The sequence below is a fragment of the Equus quagga genome, chromosome 10, assembly GCF_021613505.1.
Source record: "Equus quagga isolate Etosha38 chromosome 10, UCLA_HA_Equagga_1.0, whole genome shotgun sequence".
Taxonomy (NCBI): domain Eukaryota; kingdom Metazoa; phylum Chordata; class Mammalia; order Perissodactyla; family Equidae; genus Equus; species Equus quagga.
The window spans coordinates 80,223,198-80,246,088 of NC_060276.1; the positions used below are offsets into that span (position 1 = coordinate 80,223,198).

The 22,891-nt window shown below is 49.4% G+C and overlaps 1 protein-coding gene across 3 annotated transcripts in view; it reads right to left on the reverse strand.

Annotated features, from left to right (window-relative positions):
* The window catches only part of FGD1 (FYVE, RhoGEF and PH domain containing 1), a 39,273-nt gene that overhangs the window by 7,247 nt on the left and 9,135 nt on the right, over window positions 1–22,891 (reverse strand). Inside the window, exons 1-12 of one of the 3 annotated variants that reach the window (XM_046673329.1) lie at window positions 21,700–21,758; window positions 14,452–14,625; window positions 13,968–14,145; window positions 13,403–13,841; window positions 12,030–12,119; window positions 11,158–11,306; window positions 9,416–9,572; window positions 9,172–9,310; window positions 2,825–2,883; window positions 2,540–2,686; window positions 2,065–2,157; window positions 1,818–1,897 (exon numbers count right to left, since the gene is read on the reverse strand). In XM_046673329.1, coding sequence (XP_046529285.1) covers window positions 1,818–1,897; window positions 2,065–2,157; window positions 2,540–2,686; window positions 2,825–2,883; window positions 9,172–9,310; window positions 9,416–9,572; window positions 11,158–11,306; window positions 12,030–12,119; window positions 13,403–13,841; window positions 13,968–14,119 — 1,505 coding nt within the window. In that variant the 5' untranslated portion in view covers window positions 14,120–14,145; window positions 14,452–14,625; window positions 21,700–21,758. Of the gene's footprint in view, window positions 1–1,817; window positions 1,898–2,064; window positions 2,158–2,539; window positions 2,687–2,824; window positions 2,884–9,171; window positions 9,311–9,415; window positions 9,573–11,157; window positions 11,307–12,029; window positions 12,120–13,402; window positions 13,842–13,967; window positions 14,146–14,451; window positions 14,626–16,721; window positions 16,737–21,699; window positions 21,759–22,891 lie in introns of those variants that run through there. The other 2 variants (XM_046673330.1, XM_046673328.1) reach the window with 2 other exon arrangements.

Here is a 22,891-nt window from a genome sequence, read left to right on the forward strand (position 1 = left end):
ACCAAGAACAGTTTAGTGGATACCAGGGGAAAGGTGGGGTGGGGGGTGGGCACAAAGGGTGAAGTGGTGCACCTACAACATGACTGACAAACATTAATGTACAATTGAAATTTTACAAGATTGTAACCTATCAATAACTCAATAAAAATAAAAAATAAAAAAAAAATTTTTCTTAAAAGGTAGTACAAGTGATTGTAAAGCAAACCCTCCATGCCTTCCCTCTGCCACTAGGAGGAAACCCTATACCGCTCGGTGCACCTTTCTGGGCCCAGCATCCCCCTGCAGCCCCCTCCCCCTCCCATCCTCCCAGCAGACAAATGTGTCCCAGTCACGTGGCTTGTCACGCAGGCTCTGCTGAGGCCTGACTGGGCCCCACACCTGCCCTCCCCTGGATGTGCCAGTCCTGTTGTCAGCTTTGTTCTCGCTTTCCCCAGCTACAGCCCTCCCAGATGCTCTCTCAAGTCTCCAGGAGCTTCAAACCCAGCTCCCATCTCTTGTTCTCCAGGAGGACACTCTCTAGCCCATATTCATCTTTCCCGCCTCCATGCAGTGCCAGCAATGAGTGTTCTGACTCTCATTTCCCACTTCCTTGCACCCTGTCAGAAGCAGATCTGTAAATGGGGGTTGATGGTAACGGTAGCTACTTCAGGGGTCATTTTAAGGATTCAACTAGTTAATTTAAACTTAAGTTAACATTAACTCAAAGCAGTACCTGGCATAAGAACAAGTCTTCATTAAATGTGAGCTATTATTATAATCATTCAAGTAGAAGACGGAGGTGAAAACCCCTTTGTTTAAGTGGCTGGGCATTATTTTTAAATTTATTATTATTTTTTATTTTTGTTATTATTTATTTACTTTTTTTTTTTTGAGGAAAATTAGCCCCGAGCTAACATCTGCTGCCAATCCTCCTCTTTTTTTGGTGAGGAAGACTGGCCCTGAGCTAACATCCATGTTACTTTATATGTGGGTTGCCTGCCACAGCATGGCTTGCTAAATGGTGCATAGGTCCGCAGTCGGGATCTGAACCCACGGACCCCGGGCCACCGAAGCGGAATGTGAGAACTTAACTGCTGTGCCATGGGGCCGGCCCCCAAATTTGTTATTATTTTTTAAATTTTTATTATGAAATATTTCAAGCACACAGAAAAGCAGACAGGATCGCACAAGTACATTAAATATATACCCACTATATAGATGCAAATTTTAAAAATATTTTGCTATATTTACTTCATATATGTGTACATATTACTATATATTTATATATGTATGTATATATGTGTGCATATGTAGATATGTATGTATTTTTTGATTGATAAATCATTTAAAAATAAATTACAGATATTGTGATACTAAATCCTCAGCACGCATCACCAAAAAACAAGGCCATTCTCCTGTATAACCACTATACCATTATCATACCTGAGCAAGTTAGCAATAATTCCCCAAAGCTCAGTTCACATTCAGATTTTCCCTATTGTCTTATAAATGTCTTTTAGGGCTGTTTTTCTCAAACCAGGCTCCTATCATAGACCCAGCATTGCATTTGGTTGTTATTTCTCTTAAATCTCTGAATCTACAATAAACTATTTACGTTGTTGTTATTCATGTTTGGATTAATATCTCATTCTTCCCTCTCCTCTAACAAAGCCCACCAGGAGAGCAAGCCTGCATCTTTGGGGAAAGGCACCCACCCTTTCTCTGGAACAATCTCTTCCCTAGGGAGGTAGCTTGTCACCTGGCACTAGGCCTAGAATGCCTCAGCATATCTGAAGGGAAGAGGGGGCTGGAGGGAAGGTATAGGCAAGGACAAGTACCTGGCCTGGAGCTCCAAGGAGCGTTGCTTTCCTGACACCAGGAAGGTCCGAGGCAGATTGAGGTTGGAGCTTTCCTTTAGCTGAATGGAAGGAGAAAGAGGCTTTGTGAGGCCCACTGAGCTCCACAGGACCCTTGCCCTCTGCACACATGCACACACAGACTTGGGGTCAAAGTCAAGGACATTTTTGTTCCTCTCAGCACCAAGGCCCCACTCCAGGTCCCCGTTTCCCACCTCTTGGTGCTCACCTCCATGCCATCTACATCAATGCGTGCCCGCACGCTAAACTTCTGGCCAAGGAGCCGCAGCCTGGGCACGCAGTAAAGGAGGCGGTCGTTGAACTAGGAAGGAAAAGGTTCGTGATGTATGTGTGGATGACCCAGGAGGAGTGTGGCCCAGTTCCCTAACCTTATAGGACCCCTGAAGCTTTATTGCTGGGGACTCAAGGCAATAGATGGAGAAAACAGCCCAGACTAGGCACAAAGATTGCAAGGAAAGAGCCTAGGCATGGGAGTCACTTCCTAGTTGCGTGACCTTGGGCAAGTAACTTCTCTCTAAGTCTGAGTTACATCATCTGTAAAGTAGAGAAAAAAAATTCCTAGTATAGGTAGTGAAAATACAATGAGTTAATAGAGGAAAGAATGGCTAGCAGGAGGTATAGTCTTGAGTGAGTACCAGGTTAACGTGTATGTGGGGACGTGGCCCACCCACAACCCCACTTACTAGTATGAGGTATCGGTCTTGAGTGGTCCCATTCTTTGCTGATAGCTTAAGGATGTGGCCTTCTTTTATGAGCTCTTTGGTGGGGCTGACAATGTCTTCCTCACCCCCTAGCAACTCATATACCTTCAGCAGCTTGTGCATTCGCTCCTGGTAGAAGACAGTGAGCAAAAGGCAGGTTTGGGGTACTTGCCTCCCCTCAGATGTCCACAAGTCACAAGTCCCACCAAGACAGGGACACCACAGGTGGGTGGCCAAGGAAGGGCAAGGGCTAGAAGGGCCACTCACCATTTTGCGGATGGCAGCATTAGAGTGCTCTGCTGCTGTGGCTATCAGCTCCAGAGACTCTGAGGGAAGAATGGGAGGTCAGATGAGGGACGAGCAGAGAAGAGGCTCTTGTGGGCTTCTCCGCTCCGTGAATACCTCCTCCTGGCCTGACCCTACCCTCGCCATCCCAGAAAGCTGTCCATGGCAACATCACTTAAAATCAGAAATTGTCTGAATTAAAGCCACAATAGCAGAATCATTGTACACGGAATAGCTGGCGGCCAATAAAACACAAGCTTAACAAGATTATTATTACCATTAAAAATAACAACAATAATAGTTACATATATAACTGGAAGAAAACATACCCATGGTTAAGAAGTTGTCTCTGGATGGTGAGACTATGGGTGGTTTTTATTGTCGTCTTTAGATTTTTCTGTATTTTCCATATTTTTGACAAAGGACATGTATTACTTTGACAATCAGAAAAAGTCATGTAAAGAAACAAAGAGGTGATCCCATTCTTTATCTCAATAATTCTGATTATAGGACTCTATTCTAAAAAAATACATGTTCTATGTACAAATACACTTTCATGGCAGTTGGTGTTTACAACAGTGTCAAACCGAAACAAAAATGTCCAACTGTAGGGGGTTCAGTTAAATAAATTAATGTGCATGCATATAATGGAATACTAAACTTCTACAAGTGATGCTTACGTAGGTTTTTTCATAATCTGTGAAATGCTCAGAATATTTTAAGAAAAGGATATAAACTTGGATATACCAAATGATTTCAATTTCACAAATATATATGTATTAAAAACACCAGGAAGAACATATGTCAAAATGTTCTCATGCTTATTCTCTGGGGGCTTGCATCATAGGTGATTTTTTTCCCTCTTTTGTCTTTCCTGTAATTTCCATATTTCCTATAGTGACCAGGTATCATCAGGAAGAAAAACTGAAATAAGTCCCTATACATCTCCACACACTAACAAATCCTGCCCACACTTGAGGCCCAGCTGCAGCTGCACTGCACCCCACTTGCGCTGTACTCCACTCTGTCTGTATGATGCTGGATTGTCCCACTAAGAAAATATGCCTGTAATGGAGGAGCACAGGTGAATCTGAAGAGGGTCCATATGGTTGGCAAACCAAGTCTTGTTTTCCTGGGAGGATCTCCCTCCATGACCAAGTCTTGGTGCTCAACATCCGTGGCCCCTGTCCCAGCTCAGGCCTTTCAGGTGCCAGCCTCCAATCTCCAACTCCTCTTCCACCCTAGCTGCCAGAGGGAACTTTCTCACACACAGCTTCCCGTCACTCCTCTGCTCAAATCTGTCAATGGCTCCCCTATGTCTGTAGGGTAAAGACCCAGCACTTTAGCCTGGCATTCAAAGCCCTTGGTGATCTAGCTTCTGCTGACATCTCTAACTTTCTCCACTTGCATCTCCTTAAATATGTCCTGTCTTGCTTCATCTGGCCAACTGCCACTCAGTCTTCTGGATCCAGCTCACCTCCTCTAGTAAGCCTTCCCTGAGTTCCCAGGCTGGGTTAGGGCCCTGTCTGGGCTCCCACATTCCCCTTTGCTCCCCTCTGTCCCACTAGTCACACTGTGTATTCATTGTGCATTTATATATCTGTATCCCTCAGTAGACTAGGAGCTCCCTAGGATGGGGCCAAGGTCTCACCACCCTCTCTGGGGCGTCCCAATAGCTGCTTTGCATAAATTAGCTCCCTCAATCCTCACAACAACCCTGTAAGATAGGTGCAGTTGTGCCTGTTTGTCCAATGAGGAAACTGAGACTCAGAGAAGAGGTGGCAGCCCTACGTTGTCTACCTGGGAGACAGCAGAGTTGACATCAGAGTGGGTGCTGCTCTCTCAGCCGCCCTTTCTCCTACACATTCTGCATCTCCCCACCCCAGGGTAGGGGGCATGCTGGGTGGTGGAGGTAGGAGGTACCCAGGGAAGGGGACAGGAAGGAGACTCTGGCAAGGTGTGGGCATACAAGCTCAGGCCTGCGTATGCCACTGGGCTGAGACTAGAGGCTTTGCTATCAGGAACTCTGTCTGGAGATGTCTTGTGTGGGGTGCAGACTGGCATTTCCAGGGCTCCAGTGTGTGTGGGCTCTGTCTAGGGCTTCAGTGTGGGGATGTCAGTCCAGGATTTCATTTGGGAGTTCAGGCTAGGGAGTGCAGTTTGGGGGAGCTTGGTCTGGAAGCTTTGGTGGGGCCTGGTCTGAGCTTGGCAGTTCAGGATCTTTCTTGGTTTGGAGTTGAGTCTTGGGCTCAGGGTAGGCAGCTGTGGCCAGGAGTTCCAGCTGGCCTGGTCTGGGGAGCCCAGTCTAGGGTTCTGGCTCCAGAGTTCAGTCTGGGAAGTAGAAAGTTGGGGAGTTAGTCTGGGGAACCAGAGATATGATTCAGAGGAGCTCAGACCTGGAGTTACTTTCTGGGGCTCTGCCTGGGGATTTTAGTCTGAGGAGTAAAAAATAAGGAGGTTTGCTTAAGATCTTGGGCTGGGGAGCTTTGTGAGCACATCTCGGGCTGGCTCTCATTCAGCGCAGCTCAGAAACCTGGACTGGGAAGTCCTTTCTGGGGAGTTCATCTCTGGGCTCAGTGTGGGGAGCTCAGTCAGCCAAGCTCAAACTCTCAGGTTCATTCTGGGGACTCAGATAGGGTTGAGATTTGCACAAACTAGGAACCTAAGTTAGGGGAACTCAATCTGTGGACTGATTTTAGGGGCATTCTGTATGGAAGGTGTCAGCTAGGGCATTCAGTAATAAAAACAGCTAATATTTATTGAGACTTTACCACATGCCAGGCACTGTCCTAACAGCTTTACCTGGATTACCTCATTTATCCTCAAGACAACTCTATGAGGTAGGTATCATCATCATCCCCATTCTACACATGAGAAAACTGAGGCCAAGAGGCTGAGCAGCTTGCCCAGGCACACACAGTTGGTAAAAGGGACTCCATCTGGGGCCCAGTCTAGGGGAGCTTACACTGGCGGCTCATTTTGGAGCTCTAGTCCAGGGAACTCGTTTGGGGAATTTCAGTTTGGGAATGCCATGCTAGGGATCCAGTGTGGAAGGAAAACTGCAGTACTCGGTCCTGGAAGCTCAGTGTGGACATGGGATTCTGCGGAATGCATGAGCTCTGAGCGGAGAGCCATGAAATGGGAGGCTTTATTCTGGGGAACCCAGTAGGAGGGGTATAAAATGTGCAGACTCAGTGTGGCATTGAGGTGCCCTTCTTGGGTCTCAGTATGGGGTCCAATCTGGAGACCTCTTTCTGCTGGACTCAGCCTGGGAATCTCAATCCATGAATCCAAGTCTGAGAGGTAGAAAATGGGGGGCTCAGTCTGGGGGAGTCAGTCTAGGAGTTGAGACTGGGAAGATCAGACATGGTGCTTGGCATGGGTAGCTTAATTTGGGGGACAATCTAGGGCATTAGTCTAAGGGCTTAGTGAGGGGGATGGAAAAAAGGGGTCTTCAGTCTGGGGGACTTGGGCTAGGAAGAACACAGTCTGGAGTCCCTGTTTGGAGCTTAGTCTGGGCAGCTCAATCTCAGAGTTCCCTCTGGGGTTCTCACTGGGAACTCTAGAAATCCAGTCTGAGGGCTCAATGGTTTGTCTGTGGGATGGATCTGGAGAGTCAGTCTTTTGGGCTCAGGCTACAAGTCTTGGTCTGAGGGACAATAAAAGGGGGGATTAATCTAGGGTGCTCAGTTTGGCAATACCTGTCTATAGAATGGTGGCCAAGGAGATCAGACTTGGAAGCTCTTTTGGGGGAATCTCACTTTGGGACCTCAGGCTGAGGGCACTGACTGGGAATCCACTCTGACATCTCCGAGTGGGGACAGCATTCTAGAGGCCCAGTTTGGGGATCTTAGTTTGGGGGATCCAGTGTGGGGAATCTATAACTGGGACCTCAGACTGGGTTCAGTCTAAGGGCTCAGGTTGGAGATGTTAGTCCATGGGGTTCATCCCAGGGAATCAGTCTAGAAGGATTTTTTAGAGGTTTAGGTTATGTAGCTCATCCTGGCATCTCAGTGGGGGCTCTAATACTGGGGGGAAGGAATGAGGCACTTAGTCTGCAGATGTCTGTAGAACTTAGCTATCAAACTTTCTAGGGTTCTAGCTGTTTCTAGAGTTCCAGATTTGGTAGCAAAGTGCCCCATCTGGTGGGGTGGATGGGGCTCAGTTTGGGAAGTGGACAGTACAGTGGACACAACTGTCTACTCCCATCTTTTGTGGTTTCCAGGACCTCACACTTTCCTGGTTTTCCTCCTACTTTTAGGGCTGCTCCTTCTAAGTCTCCTTTGCTGATTCCACCTCCCTCAGCTTTGTCCTTGGCCTTCTTTTACTTCTCCATTTACATTCACTCCCTTGGTGATTGTGGCCAGCCTGATGGCTTTGAATACTGTCTATGTGCCAATGACATCCAAAGCTTTCTCCCCGGGATTCTAGACTCATCTAATTGTCTAAATGGCAGCTCACTTTGAACATGTCCAAAATCAAACTCCTAAGCTCGTCTCAGGACCCATCACCACCAGCCCAAAATCTGCAAGTCATCCTTGACTCCTTCTCCCAAGCCCCACACCCATTCCACCCTAGTTCTTTCAGTGCTACTTCCAAATATAATATATCCTGAATCCAACCATTTCTCACTACTTCCACCACTACCATCCTCATCCAAGTCAACTTTTCTCACTTACATTATTGCAAAAAGCTTCTAACTGTTCTCTTGGCTCCCTCTCTTTCTCTCCAAGTAATCCCAATTGAAACCTTCCCATGGCTACCACTGCACTCAGAATAAAATACATCTTATCTTGGCCTTCAAAGTCTTGCTCCTCTCTCCAACCCTACTTCTACCATTCTACCCTCACTTGTCATGCTCAGATCACACTGGCCCTCTTGTTGGTCCAGAGATATGCAAGCTGCTGCCCGGTCCCCCAACCCCTGCCTTAGGAACTCTGTACCTGCTGTTGCCTCTCCCTAGGGCATATTCCTCCCCAATCTGCACGTGGCTCCCTTCTTGTTATTCAGGTTTGACTCAAATATCTTCTATTCAGAGAGGCTGCTCAATCTAAAGTAGGCCCCCCAGTCCCTTTCACATCACCCTCTTATTCTCTGAATTACACACAGCACCTATCTAATGTTCCCCCCATGTATTTATTACTTTGCTTATTGTCTGTCTCCCTGACTAGAATATACACTCCCTGAGATCAAGGACTTTGTCTGTCTTTTTCATCTCTGTATCCCCTGTGCCTAGGACAATGCCCAGAATACCGAGGTGCTCAGTAAATAGCTGTTACGTTAATGAAGGAATGAATGGAAATAACAGCCTGGGGGAGAGAAAGTTGGGGAGACTCTGGGGAGCACTCTTTGGGGTGTGACCCTGGGGGGTGGGTCTCATACTGGAGGAATCAGAATGAAACACTCTTCTAGTGGTTCAGTGTGTGAAGACTCAGTCTGGGGAGGCGGTATCTAAGCCTAGAGATCCAACTCTGGGAGGCAGAAAATATGGGGTCCAATCTAGGGTGCTCAGTTCTAGAGAGCTAATTTTGTGGGGCTCTGATCAGACTTGAAGGTTCTTTTATTTTTCTTTTTTTTTTTAAAGACTGGCACCTGAGCTAACATCTGTTGCCAATCTTCCTTTTTTGTCTTCTCCCCAAAGCCCCCCAGTACATAATTGTATATTCTAGTTGTAGGTCCTTCTGGCTCTGCTATGTGCGATGCCACCTCCTCATGGTTTGATGAGCGGTGCTAAGTCTGCGTCCAGGATCCGAACCAGCGAAACCCTGGGCCGCCAAAATGGAGCGCACGAACTTAACCACTTGGCCATGGGGCCAGCCCCAGACTTGGAGGTTCTTTTGGGAGGTTCATTCTGGGTGGTGGCTGGCAAACACGGAGTGGAGCTCTAAATGTGGAGTATGGAAAATCAGGGGCTCGGTGTAAGGGAGTCAGTCTGGGCTCTCAGCATGATGGCTCAGTCCCTGTGAGTTCAGGCTCAGTTTCATTTTGGACTTGGGACAGCTTCATTTGAGGACAAGTTGAGGAGTCAGCCTTGCGGTCCCAGCCTAGGAAATGGATGGCTCCCTTTAGGGGATCATTCTGGGCATGCCCCTCAAACTCTCGGCTTCTAGTTGGGAACTTCAGATTGGGGGACTCCTGAATGTTCTGTCTGGGTATTCAGGCAGAAATCTCAACCTGGAGGTTCATCCTGGGATCTCACTCCAGAGCCTCAGTGTGGGCCTTTCAGTTTGGAGGTTCTATTCTGGGATCTCAATTATGTGGCAATGGAAGGCTGATCTTGTGAGTTAAGTCTGGAGGTAGGGGGACAGGGCCCAGGTATGTGTACTTACTTTGGGCATCTTTGCTGTCCGGGGAGCCATGCGGCAGCTTTAACAGATAGTCCTTGAGAAGCAGCTCATAGCGGGGGATGCGCTGCACAGGTTCCAGCATGTGGTGCTGTAATGTCAGGTTGCCACAGGCTTCTTCCTTCTGTGACAGGCAGAAGCAGAGGGGCTCAGGTCTGGCCACAGAGCCCCCCAGTGGGTCCCTCCAGACGTCTCCTCCAAGTTTGCCCCATTCAGCTTCACTGCTTACCTGCACCTCATGGATAATCACTTTAAACTGGGTGGAGCGCTCTGTCCAGGTGTTGACCAGCTCCACAGCCCTGTCAAAGTTCTTCACATACTCGCCATACATCTTGAGGAAGGGTGCCAGCTTCTGCAGGATATCTCCTATGCGTGGGTAGCGGTCCCTGGGGTGGAAGCAGGGGCTGACATTGTCCTGCTGATCTTTGTCCTCCAGAATCTCCCTACTCCTTAGGTCTCCAGCCCCACGCAGGCTGCTCTCATCTCAGTCCTGGAAATCTACTTCTCAACCAATATGCTCCTTTGGAAATGCTGCTTATTTATAGGCCAATTAGGCCAAGCTCAGCTTGACCTGAGACCGTGGCCTGGGCTGCCACCTGCCCCAAGTCTGCTCTGTTTGAGCACCAGGAATGACATGTCCTGGAATACCCACTCTAACCTCAACTGTAAGGGCCACTTCATATACCGATTATTGATTCTGTGCCCAGCATTGTGCTGGGTGATTCTGGGGACACAAATGAGTCACACTTAGTTGGGCCCTGAGCGGGTCACTGTCTGGTAGGCGAGGTAAAATGACCAAGTCTGGTCACACTTCTCAGGAGTCAGTCTGCTGGGGGACACACAGGACCAGTACTGGTTCCAGCCCTCAGGGGTCACAGTCAACTGGGGAGACGTAGGAACCAGCTTCATGCCAGCCCTCTGTGGTCACAGTCTGGTGAGAGGGACACACTTTATCCTGTAGGTGTGGGGAGCGTGGAGATGATTTTAAGTAGGAAGTAACATGGTCTGATTGTTGTTCAGAAAGACCATTATGGCAGGTGGCATAGACTTCAAAGTATGGATCGGAAGAGGAGAGCCTAGAGGTCAGAAGACTGCCTATAAACCCTGTCCTTCTACTTCAGGACTCAGCTCAGGTATCACTTCCTCCCTGAATCCTTCTCTAAGCCCCAGGCTAGGTTTGGTCCATTTGTCTGGATTCCCACAGCCTTCCATCCTCAGCTCTATCATAGCACTGATAACAAATAACAATAACGCACACTCATTGAGCACTCATTATATACTGGCTACTCGTCTAAGCTCTCTACATGTATCAACTCATTTAATCTTTAAAACAACCCTACAAGGTAGGCTATTATTATTATCCTCATTTCATAGATGAGGAAACTGAAGCACAGTAATTTAAGAAACTTGCTTAATGTCACAAAGCTAGCAAGTGGCAGAGCGGGAATTTGAACTCAGCCAATTTGGCTCCTAACCTCATACTCTTAAGGACTATGCTATTCTGTTGTAATTTTCTTTCTTTCTTTTTTTGTTCTGAAGATTGGCCTTGAGCTAACATCTATTGCCAATCTTTTTTTTTCTTCTTCTCCCCAAAGCCCCCCAGTACATAGCTGTATATTCTAGTTGTAGCTCTTCTAGTTGTGCTATGTGGGAAGCCGCCTCAGCATGGCTTGATGAGTGGTGCTAGGTCTGCACCCAGGATCCGAACTGGTGGAACCCTGGGCCCCTGAGGTACAGCATGTGAACTTAACCACTTGGCCGTGGGGCCGGCCCCTGTTGTTTTTCTGAGTCCTGGTCTGTGTTTCATATTAGATTGGGAGGGCCTAGAAGGCAGAATTAGGGCCTGATTCTTTCTGTGAAAGGCAGTACAAGGAGAGGGCAGGCAAGAATGAACTCTCATGTACAAATCTGGCCTAGGTTCAGCAGGCAAGTGGTCAGGAGGGTGGGCAACCTAGATCTGGGGCTCCTCACCATTCCTCCATGCGCTTCTCTAGCTCAGGCAGCAGGAACTGCTGGTGGAAGCAATAGATGGAGCAGATATTGGAGAAGATGCCGTGGACAACATCAGCCGGGAAGGAACTGCGGTTTCGAGCTTCCTCCAGCAGCCGGGCACAGAACACCTGTGGGGCAGGGCAAGTGTGCTCAGCCCAGCTAGGCCAGGGGCTGAGCCAAGGAAGGGGCAGCTTGCAGGTGAGGGCAGTGTTTATGGGCAGCTCTGTGGAGCTTTGGGATCAGCATTGGTCTTGAGACTGAGGAAAGAAGGAATGGAGTTAGATTATATATGGAGGCTTGGATTTCAGGTTGTCATGGTTAGGACCTGGAGGTAGGCGTTGGAACAATGAGAAGTCAGGATCGGGGTCAAGGTCAGAATTAGACCCAGAGTCAGAGAGGTCAGATTTAGATCCATTTACTTAACACATATTTTTGAGTCCCTACTGTGTGTCAGGCACTTTCCTAGAGTCTGGGATAGAGCAGTGAACAAAGCTGGCAAAAATCCCTACCCTCAGAAATTCTAGTGATTTGGGGTCAGGAATAGGGCCAGGGTTAGAATGAGGATCAAGGCCTGGTTCACAGCCAAAGTTAAATTCAGGATCTGGGTCAGAGTTGCAGTCAGGGCTGGTGTACCCAACCAGGGTTAGGAATGAGGGTTGTTACAAAGATCGAGCTTAGGGTCATAATCAGAGTTGGCTTCAGGGACAGGATAGGGGGTCAAGGTCAGAAAGGGGCCTTACCAACTCCAGATTTTGGCCCCAGTGGTGGAGTTGGGCTCAGGCCCTAGTCTTTCCTCCTTGGAACCCACCTATCAGGTCCTGGGGCCCTGGGACCCCTGAGGGGCCATTCACCTGATCCAGGAGATGGAGCCTGGAAACGTAGGCCTTCTCGGTTTGCAGGAGCTCATTGGCAATGTGGAACACCTTCTGCTGCACAGTCAACTGGAAGGGAGAAGAGGCAACTGCTGATTCATCATCCTGTACCCTAACCCTCACCCAAGCTCCCAGAATTCTCAGAACAGCTCAAATGCTACTCTAAGCCCATGACACCCTGGGACAACCGTATCTCCCATCTCTAGACCCATATGCCCCCCAGCTTCATCCCTGACTCCCCAGTGCATCATAACGGCCACCCCTCAATTCTGATGACATGCACTCCCTTACTCAGCTACTCATTCACTCAGCCATCTGCCCTCTCTATTCATTCAGCATAGTGTAGTGGTTAAGTGTGTGGGCCGGAAAGTCAGACTTCCTGGGTTCAAATCCTAGCTCTGCCATTCATTAGCTTGCATAAGTTGTATAACTGCTTTGTATTTATGTCTCCTCATCTACATATACAGATAATAACAGGATCTAAGTCCATTTGTAATCGAGACAATTAAATGACTTAATATAAATAAAACATAGTAGGCTATAGATTAGGTAGTCTATAAATGTTAGTTATTTATTCACCCACTCAGTTCACTGTCAGCAAAGGCTTGCTGAGTACCTGGGGTGTGAAGAAAACACAAAAGTATAAAAATGTATAAAACTCATTGGCCCAGTTTCCTATCCACCGGACACATATTTCCTGAGTCCCTGGCCTTAGCCCCCACATTTGAGTTAGGTTTTGGTGGAGCAGGTATTCTGGCTGCAACTTAAGTGCAAGGATGCCTTTGGAAGCAGTGTTAGGCTGCCAGGGCACAGAAAGGGGTTCCTGCTGCCAAGAGCCTTCATCTTCACACTCTGGGGGTCTCTAGCTCTTTTGTCCCTCCAAAGGACAGCTGTTTGGAAGTCTCTCTGGACATGAGAGACTTTCCATTTTACAAATAAGGAAGCTGAAGCTTGTGCTGGGTGAGTGGAGAGGGAAGAGACTTGCTCAATGTCATATAGCTAATGAGTCTTGGGATTTTCCAGCTAGAACTGGACTTTAAAGATCCCCAACCAGGATGCCCATCTTCAAGATGGAAAAACAGGTTCAGCTAGTGGTTCTCTGATGAGGATAGAACAACTTTCCCAGTGGGCATTTGGAACTGTGCATGGTCATTTTGGTAGTCACAGTGATGGAGGACAGGGTACGGGTTTGCTACTGATATTTAGTACCAGGAGACCAGGGAAGCCAAACATCCAAAGTGGAAACAATGCCATGTTTCAAGAAATACTGAGCTGGGGGAAGAACCAAGTGCAAAAGCCAGGCTCCTGGTTTCTCCACATGGTCTTGCCTCTTGGTGAATATGGATCAGTACCTCCACAGACTCCTGTCTCTCCATTGGGGGCACTGGGATTTCTCTGTCTTTCTCATCCTCCTCCTCATCGTCTTCTTCCTCCAGGTCACTATCAACCTCCTGGGAGCCAGGCCGGTAGGGGTCGGCCAAAGCAACAGGGACGCTGGCCAGGGCAGGGGGCCCAGGGCAGAGGCTGTGGCTGGGGGGCCCGTCATCACTGACGAAGCATGTCTCCTCGCTGTTGGATGGTGAGCTGATGCTGTCAATGCCGCTGTCCCGGTTGGGCACCTTCTCGCCATCCCGGGGCCCAGGAGCCAGCAGGAACAGGCAGCGGGAGGCCTCACCCTCGGGGAGCTGAGGCACTGGTGGCTGCGGGGGTGGCTGTGGCAACATGGCTGGCTCTGTGGGACCTGGGCAGAGGCCAGGGGTTGGCCTATCCGAGGTGACAATCACAGGCTCTCTGAGGTGGGTGGTGGACACACATAGAAGCAGAGTATGAGCTTGACTGAGAGGCCTGTCTTATAACTGTCCTTCCTGTCCCAGGCCCACCCTCACCCCCACAGGGTCCCCCAGGGACCAGACTCACCTTTCAAATTTCTCAATCAGTGAGGATACTGCTGCAGAACTGGGGCTGGCCTCCGACCTGGGGGCCAGGCCCTTGGCCACTCGGGGGTCGGCAGGCAGTGGGCGTGATGGTGGAGGGGGAATGGGCTCAGGTGGGAGAGGCATCCGGGGCATCTGCAGGTAGCTGGGCTTCGGGGGGACTGGAGAGATGGACAGGGAAAAGAGAACGGGGAGAACCCAGTGAGCCAGGTTTGGAGGTGGCTGCAATGGCCAGGCCACAAGCCCCACCACGAACTCCCAGTCTGTACCTTCCCCGATAGGCACAGAGCACAGTCTGAGGCAAGATCCCAGTATGCTCACGTTAGCCCCAGGCCACAGTCCTCTGCCCCTAGACCGTGGTGTTTCTTGTCCTTCTAACAAGCCCTCTCCTCTGCCACAGGCCCACCTTTCCTCTCTTCTCTCCCCTCTCTTGGGCCATTTCTCTGTCCCTTTCTAGAACCACTTACCCTGTGGCTTTGGGCCCGGTGCCCGCTTCAGTGGTGAGGGACGCTGGCTGGGGGTTTCAGTGGGGGGGCCTGGGTCTGAGCGAAGTCGCTGGGGACCTTCTGGATGAGGCTCAAGGCTTTGGCCAGGTTCAAGGGACAAACTTTTAACCAGGATCCGGTTTCCCTGGTGTAGCCCTGCAGAAAGGGAGAAACTGGGTATGAAGTGACTGACGTTACCCCAAAGGGCACTGGGGAATTGCATGTCTTTGGAGATATCTGGGATGTTGTGTTTCCCTGAGCCCCTTACCTGGCCACACTGCCCTTCTGGAAAGCTCCTACTCCAGCCCTCAGATGGGGAGCCAGGCCCAGGGCTGTGGCTGGCTGTTTTTATCAGTAGATAAGAGTTCTTTGTGATTAGTACATCGATTCTTTGTATGTCAGCAGGCGTTATTACTAGGGAGTTTAACCAGGCTGGGGGTGGGCGTTAGCACCCTACAGTTTGTGTATGTGTTTGCCGTTCTTATTTATATAGCCCCAGTGGGTACGCTGAGCCTAAACCATCCTTCATCCTTTTTCTTAAGGTCCTGAGGATATCTGGACTTCCTTGTCTTCAATTTTATATAGTTGAGTGTGCTTGAAAATGACGGAATTGTATTTCACAAACAAAAGTTTTGCTTCTTAAAATCCCAGCTTCTCACTAATCTGTACTACCCTCCTCTACTTCCACACCTACACCCAACAAGCACCCAGAGTTCAGATCACAGGAATAGCTTTAAAACAGCAGGCAACAAATTCAGAAAAAGGGAGGTCTTTTTGCACTGTCCTTCTTCGCTCACTGTGGGCTCCCTAAACCTACCTCTGTCTTTGGCCCTGCAGAAGCACATAGTCACACTCAAGAAAGTGCAGTCTGGGAGGCAGTGAGGGACCCCCCAAGGATGACATGTCCTGAGAGAAAGAGTGTGGGGCTCAGGTGGGCCTGGCTGGGCAGGGAGCTGTAGGGCATCTTAGATGACAGAGAAGTTGGTGGGGGGGCGGGGGAGGGCAGAGTGGAGAGGGCAAGTCCCGGATGGCAGGCTGAGGAGCTGGGCAACTATACTGTGGGCAGAAGGGAGCCACGAAAGGCTGTCGTGTAGGCAAGGAGGCAGGCAACAGGTGTGAGGACGAGAGAGCAAGCAGCAGTCAAGAGCTCCCAGAGCTTCCACCCGCACATCATGTTGGTTTTGCTGTGCCACAGCCACACGGCTTTTCACAGCCACAGAGAGTCTGTTACCCTATGTCACACCGTCTCATACATGGCCAGTCACAAATGGGCCACTCAGTCACAGAGACTCATGGTGTTATCTACACTGTTTCACACAGCTGCAGGGCCACACAAATTCAAACATCCAATCACATGTTATCATGCTCCTGAAAGCCTGGTCACACACAGTCACAAAGACCCACAGTTACAATCTCACATATTATCACACAGCCTCACAGTATCACATACACTGGCAAGCATGGTCATGCACAGTCACAAAGACACAGTCACACAGTGGCAAGCCTACCATTTCACACAGAGCCTCATACAACAATCACCCAACCACTTATCATCATATACCCACTTACATACTTACATTACATTCCTCAAATAGGGTTCCACTGAGTCACAAAGATATACAGTGTCATTTATACTGTGTCTCACAATCGCAGGGCCACAAAGTGTCATATACACCATAATATAGTATTGCAAGTTCACATGCCTGCAAATGGTTCACACAGTCATAAAGACTATAGCCACACAGGGTCATTATACCATGTCAGACACAACCTCCCACAATGGCAAAACAGCACAAGTCACACACCACCATGTACTCAGAAACACAGACACACAATCACAGACATATGGCATAATTTTCTACATCATATTCTGAAACAAACATATCCATGCTATCCCTGGGTCCTAGGGGCTCAGACATACAAACACACGTGACACTTGCCTCCTGGTCTAAATGGTTATGGTCTCACATATGGCCTCTGCTGCAAAAACACATAACTACAACATGCACAGAGACACCCTATAGGGTCACATAGGCAAAAAAAGTCACAGGGAATTTTAGGTCTCCCAGTCCTGAAAGGAAGGAGTAGTCCAACCCACAGGGTTCCAGCAGCTTCCCTGTGTTCCTGACCCCACCCTGGCCACAGTTCAGCTAGGTAGGCCCCAGGAAACTCAGGCCATGGTCCCCTCCCAGCCTGAGGAAACATGGTGCCCCAGGCCCCAGGCTGAGCCCCACCCTGCGCCCACCTAGTACCTTGCTTTGGGTGCAGATTACCCGCTTCCTTTCCCACCTGAGCAGGCAGGGCCCTGGCCAAGAGGGAGGAGGTACTCCTCTCAGCTCAGCTGGGCTGCTTACCCTGCCCTGCTCAGCACATCCTGGCCTGGTCCTGCCCTGCCCTCCCCCTGGGCGTGGGGTTGAGGAGGATGAATCACCTGGAGGGCGGCACATGTGGACATATACTTTGAGAGACACATGGCAAGAGAAAGGAGGAGACACAGAGAGTAGCTGACAGGGCCAGAAATCCAGCAAGCAAAGCCAGGCACTCCACCATGCAGAGACCCCTCTCAGAGATACACACATAGGTGCCAGGGTCCCAGGTGCCCCTTGTCTGCCCCCTTGGGCCTAGAGGAGCCCACCTGGCTCTGTCTCCACACCTCAAAGCAGGTGGGCCTCCCTGGGCAAGCCCTCCCCACCCAGTCTGTACAAGGCAGTGGGGCCCCTGGCTGGGCCTTCTCTCCCTCTGCTCCACTGCCTGTCCTGAGGATAGGGTGATCATACCACCCTCTGCGGCCCTACTCTGGCCCACCCTCTGCTCCCTCCTTACCCACCTCACCTGGGAGCCCATAGATGGGCCTGATTCTCCTATCTCTCTGCCTCCTTGCAGGCAGCCCTGCAGAATGGGAGACTGAATGAAATTTAAATATTCTGGGACACCATGGATTCCTAAGTGAGAGGGGCAGAGGCTGTCAGCCCAGTTTCTAATGAAGAGAGAAAGGCAGAGAGAGGGGCAGTGACTTGCCCAAGGTCACACAGCAAGTCAGTGGCAGATTTTCAGCAGACCAGTCCTGGACTGGATGTCTTTCTTAACCCTGTTCTCCAAGGGAAAGCTGGAAAAGACAGGAACCAGGAGGGGCAGGGGTATACTCGAGTGCTTCAGAAAGTCATGAGCTGTAGTATGGCTAGTGAAAGCAACACCCACAAGCCTGCCCACAGGAAGATGACGACAGGGTCCTAGTTCAGGAGTCTAGGCCTGGCCAAGAACCAGGCAAGGCTCCACTGAGGGAATAAGGTTCAAGATCCCTCCCTCTCCTATTTCAGTGTTCCCCCTCCCTGTCCTTCTGTCTACATTTCCCTGTCTCCTCCTGTGTTTTCCCTCAGCAGCCCCCTTGGCCCCAGGTCTTCCTCCTTCCAGGTGGCTGGATGGACCTCGAGCTCAGGTCATGCCACTTACCTGCACAAGAACCTTCTGTGACTCCCCCATTGCCCATGGGGAAAATAAGAACTTCTCAGCTAGGCCTCTGTGGCCCCTCACAACCCCACTGAATTCTCTGGCTTCCCTCGGCTTAGTTTACTCCCCCAAATATTTCTGAGCCCTGCTCTGAGCTCGGTAGACTCTGTGCTTGGGGATGTGAAAATCCCATGTCTGCCCTAGGGGAGCTCCCGTGGGAGGCCCTCCCCCTCCCTAGATACCACAGCCCTTCTGCTACCTCATCCCTTTCCCACCCAGCTAAGTCCTGCATTCATTTTCTCCAGCCCATTTTTTATGGTTGATAATCTACAACACTCTCTCTCACACACGTATTCACACCCACATCTACATACCTGACAAGGTCCTCTACCAGCACTGTCCCCTCCACCACTGGGTTTACCAGAGTCCCCAGTGCCCATTAGAGCACAGGCCACAAAGGGCCCCACCCCACACACAGAAAATCACACCACCAAACCTCATAACAGTTTGTGAAAACGTACCCAGCCACACACCCACTGTGCACAGCCCTCAAAGACCTAGTGAGAACCACAGAGCTGTTCACGTGTCCATGTGCAACATGCTTGGCACAATGTGCACACACACAACCACCACTGCCACTCGGGTGTCTCTCATCACTGATGGGAAGCATACCCTGTGCACTCCTTGGAGTGCCTGGGTGCTGTCCCAGCTCTGCTGTAGGAGTTGGGGTGTGCACCATGATAAGCCCTCAGCAGGCTGAAGGGAAATCTTGATCCTGACCTTCAGGGAGCTCCCAATCTCAAAGACAAGAGACTCTCATTCAGGAAAAGCTAAGTGTGGCTCAGGAAGTGCAAAGGGGTCAGCGTGTCAGGACTGGGGAAGCTCAGGGGAGGGAGAGGCCGGGGACAGGATGGCCAGATAAAATACAGGATGCCCAGTTAAATTTGAATTTCAGATAAACAATGAATAACTTCATAGTATAAGCATGTCTCATGCATACTTATACTAAAAAATCATTATGCTACACTAAAAAATTATTTGTTATATATCTGAAATTCAAATCTAACTGTATTTTTTTGGGGTGAATTTCAGTAACCTAGTCAAGGAGAACTTTGAGTGAATAAGGCAGAGCCAGGCCTCCAAGGCAGCACCTGGCAGCCAGGACCTCCTAGACTCTTGTCCATTTAAGCCTCAGGCAAGCTGTGGCTCTACCCAATTTCCCTGCAACGGGCACCTGAATACTCATGACAATGACATTATTTCAGGAATAACCTTGAATCTGGTCTTATTTATTAAAAAGTAAAGTCAATAATTTTTTTCTTTTGAGGAAGATTAGCCCTGAGCTAACATCTGCTGCCAATCCTCCTCTATTTTGCTGAGGAAGACTGGCCCTGAGCTAACATCCATGCCCATCTTCCTCCACTTTATATGTGGGACGCCTACCACAGCATGGCTTACCAAGCAGATCCGAACCGGTGAACCCCGGGCCGCCGAAGCGGAACGTGCGCACTTAACTGCCGCACCACCTGGCCGGCCCCTAAGGTCAATAATTTAAAACCTGTAGTACTCGACTATTCCAAGGAAGGGTGGCGTGATTACACTCGCTGATTGGACCGCATGGGTTCAGGTGTTGAGGATAATCTCAGCTCCCTGATTTTGGGAAGTCCAGGAGACAAAGGAGGGAAAAAACATAGTGCCCCCCACCCACAGAACCATGTGGGTTAAATTTGAAAGCCAACAGAAGCGCATATCTATGAAGACACAAAACTACTCACACAGACACATATAAACCCACAGGCCGCAGGCTGCAACCCACTATAAAGCTATCGACACAGTGAGAAGCACAAGCAAACCCAGCGAGAGACGGACACAGAATCCAGCCCCACTCCCCATGACAGCTCCTCAGAGACAGCTTCTCAGATCGGGGCAGGATCCCTACTAGAGGCAGCATGGCAGTGAAAAGACAATGGTTGCCACCCCCCCATTCAAATTCAATTGGTGATATAAACCATACAAAATTGTAAAATAAGCGTCAAGAAGTATAACAGAGTTTTGAATTTCTCCATGACAACTTAATGTTATTGAAATAGGAAAATCATTCCAAAAATTGTTTCTGGTTGCTGCTTGTGCCTGCTTGGCAGGTGCCCTGAGCACATGCTTCTGGGCTTACTGGCAGAGCAGGTCTACCCTCTAGCTAAGTTTGAGGACAAGGACTCCTCCGTTTGCCCTTTCCCACTGGACTAGACTGTGCTTCTCCTTTCTCTTTCTGGCAATTTCAGCTCACAACTTTCCCCCTCCCTGGCCAGCAGCACCCCTCTCCCTTCTCCCAGCTTTAGCCTTGGCTTAATCTCAAGACAGCTAATAGGCTCCCAGACTAGACCTTGGCCATCAACTTGCTGGTGACCTGGGCAGTCACTTCACAGCTCTGGACTCCAATTTTCCCATCTGCAAAATGGGGAGAATATGTGTGTGCTCCTCATTGTGAGGAATTGGTGAGATGCTAGAGTGGGCAGAAGCTGGCCCCAGCACTCAGGCCTCCTGACCCCTAATGCATGCTCTTCCCTGCAGCCCCCAGATCTCTGCCTCTCCAAGCTGAGAGGTAGGCCCCAGGGACAGCTGGAATTCCTGGGGGTGGGGTGGGATGGGGAAAGGGAACAGAGGGAGTGGAGAAGAAAGAACAACAGCAAATAAGAAAGTGCCTTTTGGAGAGCCAGCTCCATGGGGGGAAGGGAAGTCCCTCAGCTTGGGAAAAAGCAGGGAAAAAGCATAGCTGCCCTACCTCTTCCCACCTGCCCCTTGAACTTGAGGTCCAGCCCAGCTGCCCCACTCCACCTTTCTGGCCAGACTGCACCCAGGCCTTGGTAGGCCTAGCAGATGTTCTCTCTGAAAGTTCAAACTCAAAGTTCTGTCAAGTGTGAGAAGTGCAGGGGGAGCTGTCTACAGGAACCCTGTAGCGAGCCTGAAGCTTCCTTCCCTGAAGTGGACTGGTCTCTTGAACATAAGGACTCTGCAGAAAAACAGGCACCTTCTGCAGAGTGAAGGCACTTTTGGAAAGTGGGAGTCATTCTGACAAGTAAGGAGCTTCCGAGAATGTTCCCTCCTGCAAAATGGAGAAGCTTTCTATAAATGGAGGTCTCTTTGATAAAAAGAAGCCCTCTTCAGTAAAGGGAAGAAGTTTCTACAAAATGGAGGAGCCTTCTGCAAAGTGGAGGGATATTCCTAAAGTGAGGAATAGTTCTGTAAATTAAAGAGTCTTGTAAAATGGATGACCTGTCTGTAAATGAAGGACACTTTGACAAAATAGAAGACTCTTCTGTAAAATGGAGGAACTCTTTTTTGTAAAGTAAGGCCCCTTCTGTAAAGTGAAGGATGTTTCTGTAAAGTGTGGACCCTTGTGTAAAGTGAGGACCTTTCTGTAAAATGGGACAGTATAAGGCAAAAGGGATTGGTGACGACCGGGGTAACCTGGAGAGTACCTGCTTCACCTAAAGTAGGGACAGCAGCTCCTCCCCTCCATCTAATTGTCACATGCAGTAATGGGGCCCTGTATTTTCAGATCTTCCAATATTTTGAGAGAATCAGAAATCTAGACTTTTACTGTGAAATCTCCTAATTTTAAAAACAGTGAGTAGGCCAAATGAAACTTGTGAGTCAAATTCAACTTGTGGGCCACCACTTTGCAACATGAGTTAGATGGTCCCTTCCACCTCTACCATTTACCTCCTGCCCTATCTGACATGCTCTGGCCCTTGAGAGGTTGCCTTGGAGGTCATCTCTTTTTACCTTCTGGAAGGGCCCAGTCTCCTCTGGGCCTAAGCAGGCTCAGGGAGCTGGTTCATGCAATATTTGTCAGCAGTTCCCTGGACTGGAATCTGCCTTTTGTTCTGTCTGGTCCAGTTCATGTTCTGCCCTGTGTAGGATGCCTAGAGAAGAGAGCAGGGGATTCTAAGAACTTTGAGAGCTCTCTGGAACTCAAGGTGTTCACTTTTTTGTGGAGGATATAAGGTATGGGGATTCAACTGTTTGTTGAGCACCTACTCTGGGCCAGGCATTGTGTTCATGCTTTCCTGTATGACATTCTCCTAACAACCCTGTGTGCTATTAGCTCGATTTTACAGATGAGGAAACTGAGGCACAGAGAAGCAAAATAGGTTGCCTGAGGACACAAGGCTAGAAGTGGTTGAGCTAGGACTGGATCCCAAGTGTGTCTGTGTCCAGAGTCACAGAGCACATCCTCAGTCAATGTTTACTGAGTTGGGAAAGAAATCACATTTGTGGGGAGAGGACTTTCTAAAGGAGGTGGTTTTTGAGTTCAGCTGTCCAGGATGGGGTGTGTTTTTTCACGTATGGATGGACAGTCCTGCAGGCAAGGGAAGAAGAGTGAGAAAAGGTGTGGATGGGGTGGGGAGGTGAAGAGTGTGTTTGAAGGCACAGTGAACAGAGTCCTGCGTTTGCATGAAGGTTCCAGAGCAGGAGGAAGGGGCAAAAAAGGCCAAAAGACAGGCAGGCAGATCCCCCTCCCACACCAACCACCACCACGACCAAGATACAGACCCATAGGGGGCATACAGACAGTGGCACAGAAACAGACACACACACACACACACATACACACACACGACCTACAAAGACCCACACAAAGAAACATCTAGAAACCACTAGGGGCTTAGATATAGCCAAGGTGACACACAACCAGGCATACAGGCACATACAACAATGTATACAGCTCTAAAGACATACATAGACACACACGGATATATACAGACACAGTCAAACATAAACACAGACATACAGAAACAAGAACATGAAGATATACACAAACAGACCTATGGGGACAAAGACAGCCAGGCAGCCAGGCACATGCGCATGCATGCGTGCACTCACACACACACACACACACACACAACCACACAGCCACATGGGAGCACAGGCAGCCCATCCCTCTTCCAGTTGCTTGATTGCTGTGAGGGCCTGG